The sequence below is a fragment of the Zootoca vivipara genome, chromosome 2 (assembly GCF_963506605.1).
Source record: "Zootoca vivipara chromosome 2, rZooViv1.1, whole genome shotgun sequence".
NCBI lineage: Eukaryota > Metazoa > Chordata > Lepidosauria > Squamata > Lacertidae > Zootoca > Zootoca vivipara.
Window position 1 is genome coordinate 103,396,455 of NC_083277.1, and position 25,688 is coordinate 103,422,142.

The 25,688-nt window shown below is 43.7% G+C and overlaps 1 protein-coding gene across 1 annotated transcript in view; it reads left to right on the forward strand.

Moving 5' to 3' along the window:
* Window positions 1-25,688, forward strand: part of CACNG4 (calcium voltage-gated channel auxiliary subunit gamma 4) — an 84,191-nt gene that overhangs the window by 52,646 nt on the left and 5,857 nt on the right. Inside the window, exon 2 of the mRNA XM_035104013.2 lies at window positions 16,397-16,480. Within this exon, the coding sequence (XP_034959904.1) occupies window positions 16,397-16,480 (84 nt within the window). The remainder of the gene's footprint in view (window positions 1-16,396; window positions 16,481-25,688) is intronic.

A 25,688-nucleotide genomic window follows, 5' to 3' on the forward strand; every position in this document is an offset into this window, starting at 1 on the left:
AGAAACCTAACAGAAACCTGGTTTTAGGGAAAGCACGCCATAGATCTCCACGGTGCAATCCTATGTTGATGAGCCCCATCTGCCCCTCATTTCCCTCTACAGCATGTTCAGAAACTACCTTCTTGACTATTAGACCTACTATTGGCCATACCATACATTAAGCCCAGCATCCTACAGTAAGGTAACCAGAAACTTCTGGCTCAATCCGTCAGAACCTGTATTCACATGTAGGGGAAGTGTCTCACTCACCAAGGATTTGAGACCCCTTGGCTACCCTCCCCTGGTTTAGCCAGCCAGTTGAAGGTGTTACTTGGCTGTGGCCACTGCCACACGCTGACAACTTCTAGGAGCCACATGTGAGAGGTGAGTGCAGGGTGGGCACCGAAGGTGGACAAGCTACCCCAGGAGCCCAAGAGGTAAGACCCCTCCCCTAACATGCCATACACCCCAAAGTCTCTCCATAATATATCATCCTAGTTACTTTTATCAAATATGAAAGCATTTGCTAGTTGATTCTGGCACAAAATAATGCAAGAGGAGGGACTCTTTATAAACGCTTTGTTTTGAACTTGCAAGTGTAGCACGTTACAATTCACTTTTCGTGCCTTACTAACTTGCGGCTAAAATAGACTGATTTCATTGATTAGTTATATTTATTTGTCATCTCATAATACAGATTCTCTGGGTGATAAGTACAATCAGTTCTCATTTCAGAGGCATTAATGATGATTGGGAGGACTGCTTCAGATTAATCTAATAATTGTGGAGCGTTGAATTTCTTAGTTTGTTAGCAAACAACATGCAGACCCAGGAACAGCATGCTTAAAAGCAATGCTCTGAATCCTGAATCTGTAAAGGGTAAAAAAAAATGCATCCAATGAATAATTAAAACTAAAAGGGCACATGCTGTCTTTTTGTTGCCTTTTGTTCATATTTTGAGCACCAGAGCTTGCAATAAAAGTCAGCAAGGACTTCAATAAGTGCTGTTCCTTAAAAGGAGGGGGGGGGACACGAACTTATTGGCCATGTGCGGTCAACTGTTGTTTCACTTGTTAGCTTTCATGGTTTAATGTAACTGTCAGGGCTTGGGGAATTAAATGCTTCAGTTGCAGATTGTTAATTAGCATTGGCCAGGAACAGTTACACCTAGTGATTCACAACGCTATGAAAAAAGCATTGGGGGGGGGGGTGTCATCGCAGAACAGTGGGATATGGTATATTCACACACATTTCTGTACACACGTTCAGATCGCAAGAGGCAGCCAGATAAAAAGAAAAACCCGAGATCAAAGACTGCCATCTGGTTGCGCCTTCTCCACAGGCTCTGCCAATCTGCCACATTGTCTTGAGCTTTCCTCTTTCGTATAGCTATTAACATCTTCCTCCTTCTCCCCATACATCAGTGAAATATGGCCGATGTGGATTTCATAATGTGGAAAGTGAATGATGAGCAACTATCGTCACAGCCCCACCTGTACCCAATGCCCTGGATAGTATCCCCAGCATGCAGAATTCCTAACTACGGTAGATGGAAGTTTAGAACAATCCAGTTATAAAAGTATTTTTTAAATCTTGTTTTTGTTCCTATAAAGCCTTGCTGAGAACTGTGTTATAGGATGGCATGTGGGGTACCTGGAATAAGTAAGTCCTGCTTAAATAACTTTACTTTAGTGCCTTTGTTGCACTTCATCCTTGAGAATCAGAATTAGGGCAAAAGCCACAATTCAAGGCATTACATAGCATGGGTTGCCATGTGGCCTACAGATGCTGGACCATAACTCCCAAATATTGGTCATTCTGGATGGAGTTGGTGGAGATGTAGGTTGCGATCCTAGACATCTCTATTCAGAAGTAGGACCCACTGAATTAAAAGGAGTTTAGGATGGCAGATATAGTCCAGAAACATCTGAAGGGTGCTACCCTTGTGGTATAGAGTGAGTCCTGGAGAAGGAACATTCTTGACCTCATATTTTATGTTAGCACTTGGCAAGGAAAGTTGTTAGAAGGGAAAGGCATGGGAGGGAGGGAGAACATGTCGTTCTACCTGGTGTTCTTAGGAAGCTGCTTGTCCCTTGAGACATGTCAACTTGGACTGGTTGTTTCTGGGTGTTCTTTGCAGTGCATCCAATCCTTACAAGCCACATACAGAACAAAAATAGGTGGAACACGTCTGCTCAGCTCAAGAACACATCGATGTTAAAGATCAATAATTCTGCTGCCGCATCGTTATCTTCATTTTCATATCCTTATTGAGCACTCCCAGTTTATGGAAGCAGGAGCAGAGAAATATCAACACGCTTTGACTATATTTTAGTAACTGCCTCCGATTATTAGCTACTGTTAATGTATCAACTGTAATCCTGTGACAAATCAGAGGACGGCTTTACATCTCTCTCTTGTCCACAGTCCCCTTTTAATACTTGTATGTGCATTTAACTTTCAGAAGCTATTTGGTCCCTGTTTTCTTTTTTCCTGCACAAGAGTAATCCAATTGCTGCTGCAGAAGAGGGCAGATTTGGCATAGATTCCCATGAGCTAGGCCAATAAGGAGAAGCGATGTGAGATTTAAATCCCATGCTGCCACATTGATTGGTTTATGCCGTTTCACAACGTTTGTTTTTCCTCGCAGAATATCTTATGTCATTTCTAAGACCATGCCCCTTTTGGGCGAAAACATGCTTTGTTGTGTATTGCATTGATTTCTACTTAAGCCCTCTTGTGTGCCCCAATAAGTAGGTAGAGTATAAATTGAATAATAATATTAATATACAGAAAAAGCACTAGTGAAGTACCTGGTTATCATATTTGTGTGGGGGGTTTGTGCACTTAGCACAGCTCTCCGAGTGTTTGCAAACTTTTAGCTCCCTAGTTCTGACTATCAACATCAAGCTTGAAGCTTGGAAACCATTAGTTTCTTCCCCCCTTCCTCTAAACTTTAACCCACCTATCTTCATCCACATTGTGCCATCAATCCCCAGGGATTTTGCCAACAGGAACATAAGACAATGCCTTAGATCCGGAATGAATGGAGGCCCCAAATCAAGGTCATTGCATTATGAATCCAGACTGCATGTTGAAAGTGTTCCTTTCAATTAAAATGATTTATGGTATGACAGCTTCCTCTAACTTCTTGAATGAAATAAACCTTTCAAAAAGGGCTGGTATCTGGTGATGGATTGCTTAGGGCTGGGGAAGTTTCATAGGAATCCAGGAGTATCCAACCCCTTCCTAATCCGATGATGGATGTCCTTCTACATGTTCTTAAATTTAGCATTCCCACGGTAGTCTGTTACAAACTGCAAGCATATATATATATATGCTTATATATATATATATATATACTAGCTGTTCCCGGCCACACGTTGCTGGGGCAATCATTAAAAAAACCCCACCACGCGTGTTCTGTTAAATCACCCCGCCCTGACCCATTCATCCTCCCCAAGGGCACGGACCTCCCCCACTCAGCGCCCCCATCCCCCCCACCTTCAGACTCCCCCACCCATGCATGTCCCCCCCACCCCACTCACCCCTGTGGTGAAACCCCAGCCCGCCCCATTCATCCTTTCCAAGGGCACGGCCCACCCCCACTCAGCGCCCCCCTTCCTCACCCCAACCGTGTGACGTCACAACACTCCTCTCTCTGGTCCTCCTGCTGCATCTTCCTCCCGCGTGATGGCACTCGTCGCCCCGACCCCTCTCTCTCTCCCACCATCACACCCCATGTGCATCTTGGGGTGGGCCTGCTCCCCTGGATGGGCTATGTTGAGCTGGCTGGGCAATGCCATGTTATTGTGATGTCACAGACATCCTCAGCTGTGCTGCTTTGACATCCAGCAGATGTTATCCATTCTAGAAATCGTGTTCTAACTTGCCACAGGTGAGACATCTATATAATCTAACTTGAAACTGTAACCAACTCTTTCAGTAGGTCATGCATTTTTAAGCCTCATTTTCTAGAGTTCTATTGAATATATTAAATAACTTTCCCACCCCTTACATATTTTCCCCTTTGCATGCTTTTACCATTTGCGGTTTCCTTATTCTGACTACATGCCATGATGCTGGATCTTAGTTAGTCAGGGAAATCAAGAGGCCCAGTTGCCCTGGGACCAGGCACTGAGGGAAATCCAGCAAGTAGGTGAGCAGAGAATGCAGCAAGTCCACACAAGAGCCAAGTCTAGCAGCTGCAGTCAAGACTGACAAGCAAAGGCCAAGTTTGAGCTAGGAAGCATTGGTTATCCCTGTATTGCCAAGGAAATTCAAGAGGCTGCCAAGGAACAGGGGGCTGAGCATCTATAGAAGCAAGAGATGGCATCTTAGACTGAGAAACCTTCAGCTCTGTAGCTTATGATGGCTCATCACACAGAGCAAAAGAGAACCCAACCAGAGGTTCCAAAATCTAGCATCTGTAATTTCCCAAAATATACTTCACCAAGTCTAAATGCTCTAAAACTAGGTATTTGTTTAGGAAAAAATTATATGCCCCTTTTAATGGCCCATCCTCCCTCACACTGCCTCTTGAGTACTGTATATTTCCGTGTATAAGATGATGTGTTGATAAATTTTGGGGTCATCTTCTACACGGATAGTAGATAGATGGGCAATTGGTGGCAGCCGCAAGCTGGAGATTGTCAGCGGCGATTGGGCTGGTGTCTGAGGCAAGGCGTGCAATTGGCAGTGGCGGTCAGGTGGGTGAGCGATTGTAGGCAACCTCCCCCCCCCAAAAAAGCTCAACAACTGTGGGCAATCCTCCCATTTCCTTAATTTCGAGTCCCAAAAAATAGGAGTTGTCTTATACACGGGGTGTGTTATACACAGAAAACTACTGTAAGTCAGAAGCAAAGTGCTTACACTCATTTATTTCAGTAAGCCTGTTGTTGTTGTTTAGTCGTTTAGTCGTGTCCGACTCTTCGTGACCCCATGGACCATGGCACACCAGGCACTCCTGTCTTCCACTGCCTCCCGCAGTTTGGTCAAACTCATGTTCGTAGCTTCGAGAACACTGTCCAACCATCTCATCCTCTGTCGTCCCCTTCTCCTTGTGCCCTCAATCTTCAATCTTTCCCAACATCAGGGTCTTTTCCAGGGAGTCTTCTCTTCTCATGGGGTGGCCAAAGTATTGTAGCCTCAGCTTCAGGATCATTAAGCCTAAGCATGCCTAACTCTATATAGGATCTGTCTGTGACTTGCCTTGGGAAGACCCATGATGACCTCGTTTGCAAAGTCCGCAAAATAATTTCGTAAGAAGACTGAACTTCTAGGATTTTAGGAAGTGGTTCCTGGAAAAGGTGTACTAGCTACTGTACTTGAAAGAATGAGAGTTGTAGCATTGCAGCATAGACAGAGGGAAGACCTATGACTACTTCCTCCCATTGCATTCTGAGCTCACCCACCAGGCGGCTATTGCTTCCAATAGTGGCAATGCGCAAGTGTGGCTTGTGCACTCTGAGCTTGGTACATCCTGGCAGGCAGCAGTTGCATGATCCCACTAAGAACGGGCTGCTGGGCAGGGAGTCAGGGTGGACGGAGTACTGTCTGCAAGCAGCCATGTACGGAAGGAGACATTTTGCTTGGCTCTGAGCTGCAAAGCAGGAGGTGGAGGCAGATGGCTTCAAGACATGTATGATAACATAAGAAAACAAGGGAATGCGAAAGTATGGTAACAGTGCGCACTGTGCGCTTCAGAAGGTGGCAAGCCATGACTGGTGAATAGAGAAAACAACGATGACTTCTGGAACGACACAGCTGTCAATTCATTTATCTTTTCTTCTGAAGAAATGATGGGCCTTGATGCAGGCTATAGAGACAAGCCCATCAGATCATGGGTGATCACCATATTAATGAGAGAGAAAGGATGAGAGTCTGGGGGATATGAAACCAAATGGATGACAGCCCATCCCAAAGGGAGGGAGAACTCCAGTACTGCTGTCTCAGTGGATTCGGGACACAGTTTGACAGCATGGAAATAAACTTGGATTGTCACTCGAAGGATATGGATGCTTCGTCAAGCAAGGAGACTACCCACAGTTTGATATTTCAGGGTTTTCTTATATCTGGTAGACTTGCAGAAGGTGCAGCTTCTACACAAAATAATAATGTGGATGCAATTAGACATAAAACAAGTCCGCCTTCAGAAACTAGTGAGAGCATATTCCAGTCTCCCATGACTCTCTGTTGAGGACATAATATAAGAAGAGTGCTGATGGATCAGCCCAAAGGCTTAATCCAGCTTTCTGTTCGCTCAGTGGCCAACCAGATGCCTACAGGAAGCCTTCAAGCAGGAGGCTAATGCCACACCCTTCTCCCTACTTGTGCTCCCCAGCTGCTGGTATTCTGAAGCATTCAGCCTCTGATACCAGAGGCAGTATGCAGCCATCTTGTTATTGCTCTCTAACAACACCTGTTAAACATAGCAAGGTTATGAATACAGTGGTACCTTGGTTCTCAAACGCCTTGATGCTCAAACAACTTGGAACCCAAAGACTGCAAACCCGGAGGTAAGTGTTCCAGTTTGCGAACATTTTTCGGAAGCTGAATGTGCTCCGTTTTTAGTGTTATGCTTCCAATTTGAGTGCCATTCTTCCGTTTTGAGTGTTATGCTGGGGTCTGCCTGTTTTTGCTATTTATTTTGCATTTTTGTTTTTGAGGCTTTTTCGGTTAATTTGTTTTTGTGACTGTGTGGAACCCAGTTCAGCTACTGATTGATTGTGTGACTGCAGTACATTGTTTATTGCTTTCATTTTATGAATCAATGATCTCGTTAGATAGTAAAATTCATGATAATTGCTGTTTTAGGGGTTGTTTTTAAGAGTCTGGAATGGGTGGATCCATTTTGCATTACTTTCTATGGGAAAGAGCACCTTGGTTTTGGAACGCTTTGGTTTTGGAACGGACTTCCAGAACGGAATGAGTTTGAGAACCAAGGTACAATTGTATTGTACTGCATTGCATTTTACTGCCATTGTGAATTTGCTTACCGGACACATCGAAGCATTGCACAACATTGTGAGAGGACACACAACTTTTATTTCATGGTCATTTGAAAGCACCAATTACTATTTTTCTCTGTGCCTAGGTGTGCATAAATAGTATTTGTAAACCATAATTTCATCCTGCTTTTTACTTAATGGATTTTTAAAATTGGAAAGTTTTTGGTTGTTTTTTAAAAAAAGGAAAAGCATTTTTAGTTGTTCTGCAAATATTTTTCAGTAAACAGGTGAAGCAACACCAAGCTCATTTTACTTTTTATCCTATGTAACAAAGAATTTGACAGTGGTTTTATTGCATATGGAGTGACTGGCAATGTTTTTGGCTGGTGCCATGGCCTTTGGCTAGTGCAGGCATCCCCAAACTTCAGCCCTCCAGATGTTTTGAACTACAATTCCCATCATCCCTGACCACTTGTCCTGTTAGCTAGGGATCATGGGAGTTGTAGGCCAAAACATCTGGAGGGCTGCAGTTTGGGGATGCCTGGGCTAGTGCAATAAAGTTTGTGGTGATGGTACCAAGCTCCTACATTTTTCCAAATTCATGGAGCACGTGCCCTCCTGTGCAGAAGGCGCCATTCTCATGTATCTGGAACTGTGATGCAAGGATATGTTCATCCTAGGTCTGCTTTGTTAAGTACTGGAAGCCACACAGTCATAAGGCTCTCCTAGTGTCAGAATGTGACACTGAAATCAAGATCAATCCATTCCTGGATCTAAGAACATAGATACATCTTTTCCATCCAAGCAGTGAAGAGTTACAAGCTGGGAAATAAAGGGAGAGGAGGCGGTGGCGGAAGAAGCACCAGGAGGGCAACAGCTGATGGACACAGTGGCTTTAGAAAGCATTCCAGACCCACCCACCCCTCCCAGAACCTGGCAAGGCTTGAAAGTAGTAGAGCAAAGAGCTCAGAAGCAAAGGGCCCTCAGCGTCACTCATAGGGGAGATGATGACGAATGAGGAAGTGGGAGGAAAAGGGGGTGGGGAGTCACTTGGTACAACGCCATTATTCTAAGAGGCTGTGTTCCAAGCCTCTCTGTGTAAATATTGAATAAAAAGCAGATGGCAAGGACTTTTCCTTGTCTTATCTGCTCCTGGCAACCTGCAGTGAGGGTTGTTTCCTCTGCCGTCTGACACCAGGAGTATTAGGGGGACTAGAGTGTTTCCTCCATCAACAAAAAGCTGTTGTATCAACAGTTCCTATCAAGTTATAGGCATGGAGGGAGCACAAAAAGATGTTGAATCAGAAGGGGGAGGAAAGACCAATTAAAATGGGGATATAATAACAAAAGATCCTGAAGGCAATCTTTGAAGAATGAAAGCATAAAAGGAATGAACCATTGGAGAAGGTTGGCCCACGCATAACATGGCAAGCCAATAGGATACCCTCATCACATTTTGGGTGTTGTCACATATTACAAGCATCTTTCTAAATGTGAAGCTGCTTTGAACGTATATCAATTACATTGCCAGTCCCTGTTAACTAAGAGGCTATCCTTCTGCAATTATGCTTATGGCAACATTGGTCCAACTCTGAACCACGGTTGCCCATGGCACAATTGCAGAAAGAAGAATGTTTTGATAAAGCATGCATTAGCAGTGTAATGTGATTTGTGTTTTTAGGTCAAAGCAGCAAATACGGATCAGCCCAAAGCTATTCCATGTTTAGTAAGAGAATGACTTCACTGCCCAACCATAAACATGTTTACTTGGGGGATTGCCTCACTTAATTCAATAGGACTCAGGTCCCCAAAGCCCCCAGCTTTTATTGATGGAATGGTATTAATATCAGTTGCATACAGTACATAAAAAACAACAACATGGGCTTGCCAATCAAGAAAAGGACTGGGTCTCTCCCATGGAGTTCATTAGCAAGAAACTTGAAAATTTAGACATACGTGTGCTTTTTTTACGATTAATGGTGCAATTTATGTTTTCCTACATAAACTCAAGCATCCTTCCGATATAAAAATTCAAAGTGTGAAGTGGCTCTTAATTGCAGGTTAGTATGGGCAAGGCTGTAGCCATATTGTTTTTGCACTATTTAAGTGACTGTTGCTTAGGGTCAATTGAATCAAACAGTGTTAATTTTAATTTAGTGTGTTTTCTTTTTGTATTGAGGGGGATAGAGATCAATTGGAGGAAAAGGTTGCCATGCTTCAACTACGTAAGCTGATAGAGCATTAAAGAGAACAGGGAACTCGTGAACACAGTGAATTATGTATCACTTTTTTGTGTTTTATTGTTATTGCTGTTGGCATTATTGTACACTGTCCTGGGATCCGCTTGGACAAAGGACAGCACAGGAATGTAATTAAGCAATGGATCTGCAGCCCAGCTCTATGCAAGTTTACTCAGAAATGAGCCCTATTTACATTAGTTGGACTTTCCCCAAGAACAAACAACAAAGGCTGCTGGCAGCTTAAAAACTAACAGATTCATTATGGCATAAGATTTCAAGCTGCTGCCATAATAAATCTGTTTGCCTGTAAGGTGCTACAAGCCTTTTCATTGTTTTGCTAACACAGACTAAGGCTGCTACCTTTGTGGAAGTTATTCCCAAGTAAGTGTCTGTAGGATTTCAGCTGTAGCCTGTTGCTCTTTATGTCTGTGAGAGTTGTGCGTCTGAGATAAAGGTAAAGGTAAAAGGTAAAGGACCCCTGGATGGTTAAGTCCAGTCAAAGGCGACTATGGGGTTGCGGTGCTCATCTCGCTTTCAGGTCGAGGGAGCCGTCGTTTGTCCACAGACAGCTTTCCGGGTCATGTGGCCAGCGTGACTAAACTGATTCTGGTGCAACAGAACACTGTGATGGAAACCAGAGCGCACAGAAACGCCATTTACCTTCCCGTCGCAGTGGTACCTATTTATCTACTTGCACTGGCGTGCTTTCGAACTGCTAGGTTGGCAGGAGCTGGGACAGAACAACAGGAGCTCACCCCCTCACTGGGATTCAAACTGCTGACCTTCTGATTGGCAAGCCCAAGAGGCTCAGTGATTTAGACCACAGCACCACCCACATCCAGCAGACATGCATCTGAGATAGCAGGCACAGCACTTGTGAAACATGGAGTTACAATCTTAGTCCAGACAAAGTAACAACAGTAACTGAGATTTACACATTTAATTTTTTTTTAAAATGGACTATAAACTCAAAACTCCTTTAAGCTCCACCAGAAACCTTAGATTCTTAATTAGAAATACATAAACCGGTGTGATATGGTGGTTAGCCCAGGACTTAGAAGACCAGGGTTCAAATTCCCACTGGCTAAGAAGCTCACTTGGTGATCTTGCGCCAGTCACTGTCTCTCAGCGAGGCCAGAATTGGAAGGAGGAGAACTATGTTTGCCACCTTGAGCTCCTTGGAAGAAAGGCAGGATATAAATATAATTAATACATTTCATTTTAATTTAACTTAATTAAGAGGTGACATTTGCCTTGCCAGGATATGGAAGTGTGAGTAAGTTGACCAGTTTCCAAGGGATCATTTAGTCAGGTGCTAGCTGGTAAAGCCTGGTGAGGAGAATTTTATACTTCATGCAAAGAAAGTGCAGCAAAATAGTTAATAAGCATTTGATCCAAACCATGCAAATAATTGTCCTGTACAAACAGAAAAACTAATGGAGGAGAACAATGCATTCAAGCAGAGCAGGTAGACCTCGGCTGTGTACACGCCATAGGTTTAAAGCACATGACACCCCCCCCCCAAAAAAATAATAATCTTGGGGGCTGTAGTTTGTTAGTGGTGCTGGGAATTGTAGCTCTGTAAGGGGTAAACTACAGTTCCCATGATTTTTTGGAGGGGGGGTTATTTCATGTGCTTTTAAATGTATGGCCTTTAAGTAGCCTGACAGATAAGGACTCCTAGGTGTTGTGTATTGAGTCAAAGGATTTTATATCTGTATTACTATTGTTATGTATTTGCATTAGGGTAAAGTAACTGTCTTTTGGTTCCAGAAGGTACAGCTACTATTGGTTCTTTAACCTGCTGTATTTGGATCCTCTGTCTTATTGGTTTCCTCCAAAAGGCAGCACTGTGATTGCCTGATATTGTTCCCTCCAAAATGTATGCCTTTCTAGCTAGTCCCCCGTCCTCCTCAGAGCTTAGTCTTGTTTGCTTGAATAAGGAAGTGTTACTAGAGAACTGTCTCCAGCATATTATGTCAAGAGAGCTGAAATCACGAACCCCATGTCACAACACTAGGACTGAACAAAATTTATGAAATAAGTAGATATACACAGTGTTATTTTTCTAGGAAAAGAGGTGCCGGAACTCACCATGGCCTCCCTTGTTCTCTTAGAATGGCAATGGCACCCACCCGAAAGGTGCCAGAACTAAGTTCCGGCGAGTTCCGGCTGAAAAAAGGAGCCCTGGATGTACATATGTAAAAGAGATTAGCCCTCCTTGTCAGCATTAGCCAATTTACAACTCATTTCCAGTAAATGGGGCAAGACATATCTACATCCCACCGTGCTACGATGCAGCCAGCCTGGACAAAGTCAAAGTGAGGTGTTAAAGAGCATTTGAAGTAAACATTTTATATATATATAAAAAGAAAAGAAAGATGTGAAGAGAAAGATAACAGGGGTAAAGATATAATAGCTTCTGACAGTGAGCCTTTGTGGCAGAAAAGGCTCACAAGGAAACATTCAGCTGAAATGAGAGGAGGCAACCTTCTCAACCCCTTCTCAAAGACTTGATAGATCTGGGAGAAAAAGACGAACTCAGAATGGAATGTATCAGAATTAGAAATGGGCGTGTAACGGAGGCCAGGCAGCTTGGGGTCAGAATTCCAACATGGAATGCATTTGCTAATAAATGGGACAACAGAAGAGATGAGATACAGCTGAATTCTGAGCTTTGGTAAATCTGGTTTAGTGTACTGTAGTATAACGGGGATTTTATGAGATCAGAATGCAGCGTTGTAATGTCGGTTGCTGGTGCCCAGAGTGGCGATGTGCATGCACACATACTGGGGGGCAGGGGGTGCCAGGTGGGTGTTAGCCTAGCCCTCACACCCATTGGAGCAAAGCGGGGCTGTGCTGAGCCGCTTGCCTCCCCACACAGAGTGGGGAGCCCAGCCGGCCAACACAGCCCCGTGCCAAGCCGCATTGGGGGTGCCCGGGAGCACCTGGTTCGTGTCCCCTCAAAAATTGTGCACCCAGGGCCATGGCACCCCTGACACCCCTCATGCTACACCCCTGGCAGAATGAATTCCATTTGCACCATAAAGCTTTCCATCCCAAATCTGCTCTGGGATATGGTTGGATTCCACCCACCACCAATGCTGGCACACTTTTTCTTTCACGGATTTTCCTTTCTCTAATATCATTTTACCAACCCCCAGGACAAGCTGTTTAAAAAAAAAAAAGGTGTGCAGAGGAATTTTAAAATTCAGGGGCGACAAGGAAGCTACTGAGAGGAATTATCACAGGATAATCATCGTGCGTGTGCTCACTTTTAGATTGAGCCTAAAATCAATAATCTCATTACATGCAATGAGCCATGACGGGTTTCTGCATAGGCAGTCTCTTGATGTGTATTCAGTAAATGGAAAGTAAGGTTCCAACATGCTAGGTGGGCAATGAAGTATCTACTGCAAACACCCCCAGTAAACACCACTGCATTTACAAAAGTTCCAGCAAAGATAATGAAGGTCTCAGAAAGACCCTGCTGTTCAGGCTGCCTGGAATCAACCCAAGACAATGATGAATACAAAACGAAGTAGGTCACATATAAAAAGGATTTAGTTCATATGCAGCAGATCACACTCTCAACTTGAGATTTTTAAGACAAGCAAATGCTAGGCAGATGAAATGATCCTCTGTCCCTTTCAGATGCAAAGAAATAGCAGTAATATGTAGGAGGACATGACAAGTGTAATTGGTTTTACTAGTGAAAGAACACACACAAAAACTGTCAACACCTCAAGACAACCAACAGACACGATGGCCTTCCCACAATCTATTATAACTGGTATTATTGAAAGTTCTGAAACTTGTGGGTTTGTGTCATCATCACCATCATAATTTGTATGCCGCCTTTCCATATCTAAAACCACACCCACAACATGAAAAGATTTACATAATTAAAACCATGTAGTCATAAGCAATAAATAAAATACATCAAATAGCACACAACCGTAATTGAGCAATTCCCACATAAATCATTATAAGATCTAAAAATAAAGATACAAAAAACTAATATCAATTAACAACAACAAAACTCCCAACAAAAAAACCCCAAACCACATGTGCATATAGGTCGAGTTCTTTTCTATCAAGAAGACGAAGGCATAGTTCCCTCTTATTTCCAATATTCGGAGGAGGTTGGTGTGTATGCAGCCCAAATGGCACTGTCCGGACAAGAGGGATGTATTGGAAGGTTCAGGGAAACATCAAGAATTGCAGGAGAACGGTTTGTTTTTTTAAAGAGTGGGAAACCCACAAACATCCCAGCAAGCAGCAAGTGACCTCAGAAGGCTGGGAAACCAAAGGGGAGAGGAAATGGAATTGCCTATTTTGGAGCAGGGCATAACTAACTAGGGCAATATACAGGAGCCCTCAATGCTGCAATATTTTATTGCAGCTCTGACCTGTCAGATAAATCCATCATTCAGGATTAATTTGAAGTTGTGTTTGATGCACTTTTAGGAGAGGGTGTGTAAACTATTTTTGCTTTCACCAGGAATGAATTTGATTCCGTAAGGCTAGAATTTTGTTTTTAGTCATAATAAGACTTTGCAGTTTTCAACTTTCATCAATCAGTTTACGGAACTAATATGCACAGCTGCATGAACTCAGGACAGTGTGGAAATGTTATGCCACCTCAACTACAGTCGTAACAGCAAGAGGAAGGGAGGGAAAAAGCACAACAGGTTTTCTGGGCAAAGGGGTATTTGTGCAGGTGTGTGTTTACATGCACACAGACAATATAAGCTAAATTGGTTGGAGAATGGTATGCTTTTTCAGAGAAATGATGAGGTAGAAATACTGAGGATGTGTTTTAGGAGTTGCTAGACACATTAACTGACCTAGCAGAACATTTGCATAGTTGGAAAAAATAATACAATGCTTTGTGACAGGTAAATGTTGCTTTGGTGATGTTATGAAAAAGCATTACATAACATTATGAATGGGGAGGAAATTCAGTCTGTTTTGTCTTTTAATGTGAATCGATCTAATTACTACTTCCTGAAACAATGTGTGAACTGAAAACAGCTTTAAAATTCACACTTCTCAGGATTTCTTGTGATACAGTTCTCCAACCAAAAACTGTATACCAAAATATAATGAATTGAAAGAGATGTTTAAAAATAACATTTATAAAACAAAAAAACAAAAAAAACCAGAAGCATTTTTTTCTAGGAATGATAGGGGTAGAACTACCTAAACAGTAGTATGCAACTGCAGCGGCAAGAATGTTATTTGCTGAAAAATGGAAAGAAGTAGTCCTAGCGAAAGAAGAATGGATACAGAAACTTATGGACTATGCAGAAATGGCGAAACTTGCTGGAAAAATAAGAAATTAAGATAACATTTCCATTCTGCACTCCATCAAATATTAGAATTACAAACACAGCAAGAACAGATATTGTCGGTAACTCGCAAACGCTTGTCGTTCTTCTCACTGCTGTGCTTTGTTCACCCCCTGACAATTTCCACAATCATGTCACCAGCATCTGCAGGCTGCACATGTACACTGTCTGGCAGCCCTCTTCCTTCAGCACCGATTGATCAACCCACTAATCTCAGAGCCCAAGGGACAAGCTGACTGGGGGAGCAGCAAGCAAGCTTGTAACAGCACAGGGCTGTATTTCTTGTCTTGTGAGGATCAGATGCAAAGGAATCCCAGCATTTTTGCATCCGCATAAGCGAGACCTCTTTCAGATCACAGTTAGTCTTCTTGGTGAATCGCCAGAATGAAGTCACATGCTCAGTTTTAAGCTTCAGCTTGTACGTTATCTGACATAACAACAGAAAGAAAATTAGTGGATTGAAATCTAATGACTGCAAGAGTGGAAGGCAGCTTGCCCAACCAAATTTTCTCCTTCCCTCCGCCCCCTCTGCAGCCCCACCACTCCCTGAGAAGCTCCTCAGTGGGTTGGAGAGGATCTTCCTGAATGGTGTGGACTGTGCTGTTATGTGGTTTGCGATGAGAAGAGGAAATCACCTGAAATTGGGTAGGAAAATATTGTACAAGCAGAGCTCTGCAACTGCAAGATTCCTTTGCCCGATTTCAGGGGATATCCCCCCTCTCATTCAGCCCCAACAAGACAGCCCACACTGTTCAAGAGGACTCCCAATTCTCTGGGAGGACTCCTAATTCTCTGGATGGCCCTTGTGGTCTCTTCCAACTCTATGATTCTATGACTCCTCTTTTCCAGGAGCTGCAGATGGGGAAGTTATTGATTTCAATAAAACATTGATTGTGTGAGGTGCCTTCTGCTTGCAAAGCCATAGGAATCAATCCAAGGTGCTTAAATATTTCAATCCAACTCTGTAATTGAAAGGAAGTGCATGGGGTTCCATTTAAACATGATAAAGACCTACAGTTTATAGTTACATGAACAAGCCTCAGGCTTATCAGACCCTTTCCTAAATTGTGTTCACTCTGAACTATGGTTTACTGAAACAAACCAGCTGCAAACTTATGAAGCTGGCTTTCAATAAAGCATACCGGTAGTTATAATTAACCACAGTTTAGGGTTTGGGCTCAATGCTAACTGCAGTTAATTGAAAATGGCTTCCAGTGGCCTCGCAGTTGCTCCATAGGGAGTGCACTCATCGAAGGAGTGGAGTGGAGGCCTCTCAACATTTCTACATCAGTTTTGTTTTGTTTTATAAAGGCCTCCTGAAAATTCAACAGCATTTTAGTATGCAATCTTGCCTAAGGTACAGTTTTACACAAACTTTCACGCTTATGTAACATGTTTTTGTATGTTGTTTTCACTAATATATGCATTTTTATTATTGCACGCTTTACCCTAAATTCAAAGGTTGGAGGTCCTTGAGTTCTCATATTGATTTGGAAAGTGCAGATCCTGTAACTTTGCATTTAAATGTGAACTGCATTCAATTTCCCCACTCTCCCTAGTTATGCAAATCCAAGAGATGCAGTTAACAATGTGAAAGCAGGAGCGTAAAAAGGAAAGGAAACGAAATGTGAAAGCAGAACTAGATCTGGATGAAAAAGACAGAGCTACTCTCAGAAATTGCATCCTCCCTTCCCCGTGGAATATGTAGGTGTCATGATGGACTAATTCAGCCCAAGATCCCAGCCTCACAGGAACCATTTTATGCAAGCTTTAACTCCCCTTGGTTTGTTTAGCAGGGGACAGGGCAGGCATGAGGCGGGCCTCATCTAAGCAAACTCCAATCTGTTTCTTTTGTGTTTTTCTTCTTTTCCAGGGATATATAAAGGACACTGTTTTCGAATTAACCACTTCCCTGAAGACAATGATTATGATCATGACAGCTCTGAATACCTTCTCCGTAAGTGAAATATCCAGCATATTAATCGTTGCCGTTCTAACTTCATCTTAAATCAGTTTTATACACTGACATAAAGGAATAGTTCTAAATTGTTGGACTTTTCCCAGATGCCCATAGCACTGAATGGGAATAGGATTTCAATAACTTGGAGACATGAAACCTAATATTAGCCTGGCTAGTTTTAAACAAGGGGCAAATGGGGCTCATCAACCCGGGAAGGTAGGTCATCTAGGAGAAGGAAAACTGACCCTAAACCCATAGCTGCCAAGTACCCCATTTTCCCCGGGAAACCCCCGTTTTTCCTTACCTTTTCCCGGCGGTCCCCTGTATCATGGCGTCTCCCGTTATTCTCCCTTATATTCTCCTGCCGGCAGCCATTTTTTTCCCTGATTTGCCCATCTATGGGCACCGAAAATGGCCGGCGCCGGCTTCGAAAGTCGCATCTACGCATGTCCGGAAGTGCGTAGACGCAACTTCCGGTGTCGGCAGCAGCCATTTTTGGTGCCCATAGATGGGCAGAGTGACACCGGAAGTTGTGTCTGCGCACTTCCGGACATGCGTAGATGCAACTTTCGAAGCCAGCACCGGCCATTTTCGGTGCCCATAGATGGGCAAAGCGACACCGGAAGTTGCGTCTACGCAGTGGCTGCCAGTCCCAGATTCTGCAGTCCAGGACTTGGCAGGTATGCCTAAACCTCCTCTGCATTGTGGCACATCTTCAGGTAAAGAAAAGGCTAAGGAGTAAACCCTACACCAGGCATCCCCAAACTGCGGCCCTCCAGATGTTTTGGCCTACAACTCACATGATCCCTAGCTAACAGAACCAGTGGTTAGGGAAGATGGGAATTGTAGTCCAAAACATCTGGAGGGCCAAAGTTTGGGGATGCCTGCCCTACACAAATCCAGAGTGGAGTCCCTAAGACGGTTGGATGGTGTCTGATACGTCTCCTTCCAGCAACTCCTGCAGCCAAGCTGGTGCCAAACGTATTGCACTGCTTTCCTTTGAACCATATCAGTGAGGCCGAGAGGGAGGTCTTGTTGCCTGGGCAGCCCAGGAGCTCCATAAACACTGCCCAGGCTTGCACCCTGGGGAGGTCACTTCAGGGCTTCACCCCTGGAGGTGCACTCCATTGTCTCTTGAGACAGATGGATGCCAACAAATTTAGAACAATACTCATCATTCCCCCATCACTACTACCTCTGTCTCTCCCCACATAATGCTACCTGTTTAGTCTGGTCCCCAGATTTCCCTCTTGCCCTTGTATGAAGTCCCCCCCCCGAAATATCTCCCTGAGTTCATAGTAGCATTCTTTGCGCCTACTATTTCCTCCCAAGTTTCTGCTCCCACCATCCTTCTTTCCCTCAAATCCTTTCTTCCACATGGCAAGTTATTTTCCGGGCCAAACTGATTTTTCACTTCCCGCACAGATTTGCTAAATATTTTTTCAGCATTCTGCCACCGACAGCTTCACCTGGAGAAGTTAGAATGTTTGTGAGCATTCCACAACACCCTAGAAGCTCGACTTTTTATGCATAAGGTAGGAGGAAAGGAAGTGGCACTTAACAGTTGGTAGCAGTTTTTTTTTCCTTTTTTTCCAGCTAATTGTATAAGATAGTTATAGCTTCCTTAATACCAATGCCCCAAGAGAGCACCAAAAGCATTTGGAAGGAGGGGGAGAATAGACAATGAAACTGAAAGATGGTCACATAAATTGGTACAACTCTAATTGTGTATCCAAGTTAAGACAGTTGACAAATAATCTATTCCATCTCCTTAGCTGCTTAAGCTTGTGTGAATGGTGAAATGCAGTCCTGTTTATTTGTTCCTTTCTAATTCAAGTTTAATAATGAGAGTAAGATGCTAATCAAATATATATATATATAATGGTCATTTTCTGTCTTGCTTGGATCTGAGGATATAAGTGTATGGGCAATGATATGAAGGGAATAACATGCTGTGTCATAAAATTGAGGATATTGAGGTGAAGAGACATATAGCACACAGATCAGCAACCAGTTTGGCCTTGGGCCACTAGTCCTTATGAATGCTGAAAAATAGAACCATGTGCTTTCATTATGCTTTCAAATCACTCAAGAGTCTTCCAAATTCAAGATGAAAGAATAGGACAAAAGCGGAAAAATAACAAACTCTCCTGCCTGCAGATATCCTATTAAGTTCCACATGTTCCATTCAATAACTGCAGTAAGAACTGCCACTTAAGTACAACCAAAAAGATTATTCTTTTGAAACGGGAAAAAATACCTTTAGAAAATTAGAGATTCCCTAACTCTAATATTCTCTTTTTTTCCATGCCAGTTGATATAGTGCACATATTGCACAATGGGAGAACACTTGCCTTTCCTACAAAACATCCAGACTCAAGTCCAACTGATGCAAGGTCAGCTGAGAGTAAATTTTAATTTTAGTAATAGGAGCAAAAAGCTGCACCATCAAATAATCAAGTTTTGATATTTGCTAGAGAAAGATGGTAGTTTCTTCAGAAAGGTTAAAAGCAGTAAGATAAGAGGCATTGAAAGACTCATTTTCCTGTTCGTTTAAAGGTCTTCCAATGTCCTCTTTCATCCATCTACAAAACAATTCAAGATGAATCACAACTGCACGCCAAGCTGATTCTCTTTCCAGGCACACAATGGCCACCATAGATTCTAACAGATTATTCTCTTCAGTGTACTGGAACAGACATTCACTATGCGCAGTACCTAAAAGCAGCTAGTTCTGTACTGCAAAAAGGCAGGAGCAGGTCCTTTTAGTTTAGCTAGGCCACATATTAAAACAAAAATGGAATAATCAAAATACAGTTTTATGAAATAATTATTTTCTACAGCATAGTCATTCCACTATTATCTCTGAGGGCCAAACTGGGTGTGACATCTGTCTCACATACTTAAACATATGCCGCATAGTTTGATCTTTGTAGGCTTTTTATACACTGAATAGCTAAATGAGGGGAGGCAACCATGTTGTGGGGCAGAGAGGGGTTTAACCATTTGCTCCACTGTGTTCCGAATCAGAATGCTCCCACCCCATGGACTTGGCTATTTGTGATGGGAGAAGATCTCCTATTGGCCCTAGACCAGACATAGTTCCCATCATCCCTGACCACTGGTCCTGTTAGCTAGGGATGATGGGAGTTGTAGTCCCAAAACATCTGAAGGGCCGAGTTTGCCTATGCCTGCCCTGAACACTGATCAGTGGATTTCAGTCTCCTTATAATGTCATACCTGGTGCCAGAAACCACCCGACTCATTACATCCCTGCCGGATTACTGAGGTCTTTAGAGGAGTCACTGTTGGGGAACCTCCACCCCCCCCCATGGCTCAGATGCATGAATCATAGCTGTTCAGGTTTATGGAACTCCCTTCCAGCTGAGATCAAATAGCCCCTCTCCTCGCTGAACATCTCACACCTACTGAAGACTTATTTTATTGCAGCGGGCAGTATAACTGAATTCTAATGTTCTCGTTTTAACCGATTTTTATCTGTGGACTCAGCTACACTAGCTATGCTACAATGCTATAACTGCATTATAAGCATGCAACACCAAGTGGTGGCGTAGAACACAAAGAGGTGGTCCCCCCCTTTTTTTTGTTATAACAGTTTAATTCATGACTTATTTATAGCGGGGTTTTCCCTGAGTGTAGATCCAGCTGGTATTGTATTGAGTAACTCAAACACTTCTTGGGGGCAACTGCAATTAAATGCCATGTCAAAATCAACTAATAATGCTGGAATAATGCACAGGTGGAACATTCTTTCATTTTTATAAATCCATATTATTTGTAAAATGCTTGTTTCTATGAGTTAATAATTTGCTATCCCTTTGGAGCTGTGCTGTTTCTTTGTATTTTTGTTCTTCCAGGTGCCGACCCTTTATGGTTTAAATATATGATTCTTTGCTTTCTTTCTTTCTTTGCCCCCCCTTTTTTGGTTAACAAATCAATAAAATCTTAAGCAAAAATCAATCAATGCTTCTAGCTAAATAAAACCACCAGTGGCAGGTGGAGCTGTGGTTCGTATGTGCACAGGAGCATAAGGAAGATATATTCGTGCCCAAAATACATCTGGTGATGGGTTTGTTTCCAAACAAATGGCTCTCCATTCCCTTGCCTGCAGGGAATAAATAAGATTTAGCCAATGTTATTGCAATGTTGCACTGTGCTTATTAGACTGCAGCGTGATACCTGAAGGAGCCTGAGCAGAAGTGATGATAGTGGACACATCGTGGAGACTGAGGCCAAAAGCTTCTTTGTGGCATACAATGTGAAAAGCTTTATGGAATGATTCAAAACATCAAAACTAACAAACTGGTCTCTGAAAGTCCTTAAATGAATCACGGTGCCAGACTTTACCCAGCGGAGAACAAGCTGTGAAGCTTCGTATAATCAGCAAATGTCCAATTCTGATGTCCAACTCTGAACTCTGCTGAATTCTGTAATTTCTTCATTAATCAATCTTTTTTTGAATAGATATAATATACATGCGAATGAAAAACACACTCTGGAACAGTGCTCATGCGATTACGTAGTCACAGTGACTACATAATCGCATGAGCACTGTTCCAGAGTGTTTTTTTATTATTATTCACATGTATATTTATTCGGAAAAAAGATTGGTTAATGAAGAAATAACATATCTTTCTACTTACGAGTGTTGAACTAATTGGCTGATGAAGAATTCAACGAAACAGTAGTTGTTCAGCAGAGTTCAGAGTTGGACATCAGAATCGTGTTGCTTTTGATATTTCTGACACATATTTCGCAACATGGGGGCTTGTTTGTTTACTGTTTGTGGTATACAGCAGGTGCAGCTACACTGAAAACAATCTTCTTTCAATTGTGACCAGCCTATCACCGGCTTTAAAGAGCGAGCCTCAGCAAGCCTTGATCGCTCATCTTGCCTTTTTGTTGTAGCCTGGAAGCAGAGTGGAATGTGCAGCTGCCACATTCTGCCACAGATGTGTAATGTACACCATAAGCTTTATTTGGACATTTACTGGAGTGTGATTTGCACGCACACACCCCATGTCATTTGCCATCGATACATACCAAAATATCTGCCCTGCAGCTGTTTTTAGAAGACGTTGGTCGGTAATATGCATTCCCCCCCCCATGCGTACACAAGCAAGAACTGCAAACCAGTATGGGGGGGACCCCAGTCATGGTGGTTGTGGCCCTCATCATCCCCATGGAAAACTGGAGCATTTCAACTGCAGGCGCTATGGGTTGCTTGCAGAACAGGGACACAGCTCCATGTTTCTGTACCCTCTTCCCAAGAGGCATAATGAATAAGTGATTCTAAAATGTTTGCAAGGAGGAGGGAATGGAGGAGGAAGGGCTCTCTTTACATTTTCTGGTGTTTTGACATTTTATTACCAGTAAGGAGAAACATGTCGTGCCACACATCTCAGTTACTTGTGAGCTGATGTAGACAGACTCAAAAGATTGAATTACTATAAGATTCAATCAAGATCAGGGTTCAGAATTTTACATCAGCGCTCACAAATCCTCTGTCCCCACTCACTCCTAGTACTTGGACACACTCCTGTTGCATCCTGGACTTTTATTTTTCTCATAATTATGTAGGTGCCGCACACAGAGTCACAACCAGAAAGCAATTACTACTGTTATTATATTTATTAAGTACCTAAAACCTCTAGGTGCTGCACAAAGATTAAAACAGTTAAACAGGATTGCCCGGAGGCTCACAATTCTGATTTCCATCTCTTGCACAAATGTTTTGACAGCCGTTATAATACTTCGGGGGCCGTAAACTCCATCCTTCAGGACAATTTCGATATGACAGGAATATTAAACATGGTTGAGCATCCCAACAGTTATTAGTAGTAGAAAGCAATGGTGTATCTCTCACACTATCCGTAGGAAGGTTTACCCCGGCCAATGCAATTGTCTAATACCACTGGTGATAAGAAAACCACAGCCCCAGCAGACTTGTTTCAAATGAAATCTCCACCACCGTTAATCCGTTTATGCAAGCGACACGTCGGGTATTTGCTTTGGGTCATGAATATGAGGCCTAGGGGTTCTCTGGTTGACAGGCAACCTGATTATAATGCAATATTCAGACACAAAACCAACGTATAGCAGATCACCAGGCTGCTTCCTCTTAGGATGTTTGACCATTTACAATATTTAAATACAGCCATGCTGTATTTAGAAAATATATCACCTGTGGAATCTTAATTCTGGTGGCCCTTTGTAGATTTCAGTCTCTGTGTCCCTCACCATGGCAGGTGTAGCTAAATATCTATGATATTCCTTAACATGCATATCCCGCTGTGTTGCTACCAGAGGGTCAACAGAATTATCATTAGTATTATCATACACAGCAGTTGCCATCTTTCTACATAACGAACAAGGCATAAAATAGCCCTGTAGCCAAGCTAACCCAAGGCCATTTTCAGCCATTTTGTGGTACCCTTGGGCCTTGTGTGCCCAATACATTTCCACCCCCATTGCAGAGCCAAGATATGAGTGTGGCTTAGCCTCCGGGTAGCTGTGCGTCTTCCACTGATGTACTTCACCTGAAAACCAGTGAGCATTTACCGGGATAAGTACAGCTTGCCCTTCAGATAACAGACACAAAGATTCCAATTGACAGCCATCTGTCAGGAATGCTTTGATGGTGTTTCCTGCTTGTCAGGGGGTTGGACTGGATGGCCCTTGTGGTCTCTTCCAACTCTATGATTCTATTATTCAATTGCCCCATGGTAAAATCCATGCAAAAGAACGCTGTGAAAAAGCGGCAGAATATCCTCAGGAGTATTGATCCCTCTTGTTATGGTCCCATTCCTAAGCTTGAGATATATTTTCTCTCATCCTTCAAAGGATGCTGTTTTGCTCTCTGCCACCTTTTCCTGTATCAGCAATCCTCACTGCAATTCATTCTCTCTCTCACCCACCCACAAATACATTCTCATTCTCCCTCCCTCCTTCTTTGCCTGTATCTTGACTCACTCCTCCTCTTCAGTCATCTCCATTTCCTTTTGCTTCCACCCTTTGAGCAGGTAAAGGTAAAGGACCCCTGGACAGTTAAATCCAGTCAAAGGCGACTAGGGGGCTGCGTCGCTCATCTCGCTTTTCAGGCCGAGGGAGGCGGAGTTTGTCCACAGACAGTCTTCTGGGGTCATATGGCCAGCATGACTAAACCGCACACGGACGACAGTGACAAGTGCCAGAGCGCACCAAAATGCCTCCAAACACACGCACACTCCGTCCTCATGCTTCCACATCCTCCAACATGCCTCAGATGAAAACAGGGACATTTCTCACTCCCCTGCAACCAATGCCCCTCAACCTCCCATTCTTTGTGGTCCTGGTCCCCCCCCCACTGCCACCACAGAGCCATTTCCTATCAAAAGAAGGGTGAGTGTGCCACCAGTGCTTGAGTGTGCCACCAGTGCTTCACCAACGGGACACAGCACACATGCTCTCCACTGTCCTGACAAATAGAAAGGGGCAATATTCAATGCTAACGCACAAAGCATTTTTTTAAAATCAAGACTCCTGATGCTCCGCTTGTGAGGGATTCCCCGTTTCCCACCCCTCACTGCTTTAACAACAGAGGCTCTCCCTGTGCTTCTATGCAAACAGGAGTAAACCTCCAGTGTCCAAATTGGACTTGTCTCCAGGGTACCTCAGGGCTGTGCGTTCGAAACCTATTGCCACCAGTAGGGACTCCCTCCCGTAGATCCCTACTGCTACAATTTGCCTCTCCCTTAGGCAACTATGTGGCTCCCTTGGCCAGGGCCGGCTCTAGGTAGACCCCCGGAGGCGCGGGGCGCCAGGGCGCCGGGCCAGTGGGCAGGGCGCCACGCAGCAAAGCCGCACGGAAACCATACTGCGCCCTGCGAGGGCGGGGGCGCCAGAGCGATCTCCGCCCCTCAGCGCCAGGTCAGCCAACCTGCTCGAGACTGCCCTGCCCTTGACTTCACTAACCAGCCCTTTGTATGACAGGAGAAAAAGCAAACAGTTTCCTCTTCCACAGGAAAGCTTTGTTCTCGCCTCTTAGTCACACCTCTGAAGGTACTGAGACACTGCCCGAGTCCACGAACGTTTAGACACATTTAACTTTATTATTTAACTTGAAAACATGGATTTCTCTGGCTCTTAAAAGTGCATATCTTCTTTTCATATAATACAGACTTGTTAATACATCTCCTGCATCTTGATAATAACGGTTATAACCTTTCTTCCCATCCACCCGAACCTAACCCCCTGCTCCCTCTCTAACCCTCCACTCCCCAACTGCCAACCCCCAACTGCCTTTCAACGGTTGTTCCCCCTTCATTTAGAATGCCGACTAGCTCCACCTCCCAGGGAACACCTGCCTATCATGGGAGGTTAACCCATGTTGAACCGGAATCATCATCAGGCACTATTCCGCCACATTGCTCCACTCCATTCCTCCTTCCTTCCTGCTAAGGGTGTTCCTGCCCCACAGAGCCAGCGTGTCATGTGGGGCTGGGCCTCAGCAGCAGCCTCCTCTCCTGCTCTTTGCCTGCTCTCTAGTAGCCACTACAAGCTGCCCAAGGGAGAAGGCCAGCAGCAATGGCCAAGGAGAGGCAACAAGGAGGTTCCCTCGCAGGGCCAGGTCATCCCCTTTACCAAGCTCAGCGGAGGAAAATAGGGGTATTCCAGGATCAAATCCGAAGCTGGGACGGCTTTCATAATTCCAAGACTGCCCCTGGAAAATCAGGGCATTTGGAGGGTCTGTGCTTCTGTTGTGCAATTCACTGAGGCAGAAAGGATCTGGCCTTAAAAGTAAAACACCGAAATAAGAGACTGGATAGAATTATACAGTAGAGAACAAAACGAATCTGTGTAAGTATGGACCTTGCAACAACTGAGTAACAGGTGATCCCAGTTACGGTTCAGAAAGGAACTGGAGCAGCGCGGGGCGCGCACAAGAGATGCACATGCACCAAATGCTCTTTTTGCATCTTCAAGCCCAAGGTGTTCTGGCTTTGTTACTTTTGCAGAGGAGATGAATAGAGAGGATGCAGGGAGATTCCAGGACAGCTGTCATATAGTCAGTGAGCTTGATTACCTACATTCACATGTATCAAGTGGCAGCTCACAGTGCGTTTTTGCATTACCCCGTCAGAAAAATGCTCATACATTTTTCATGCCTCTTCCCTGCATTAATTTGTGGGTTATTCTTTATAAC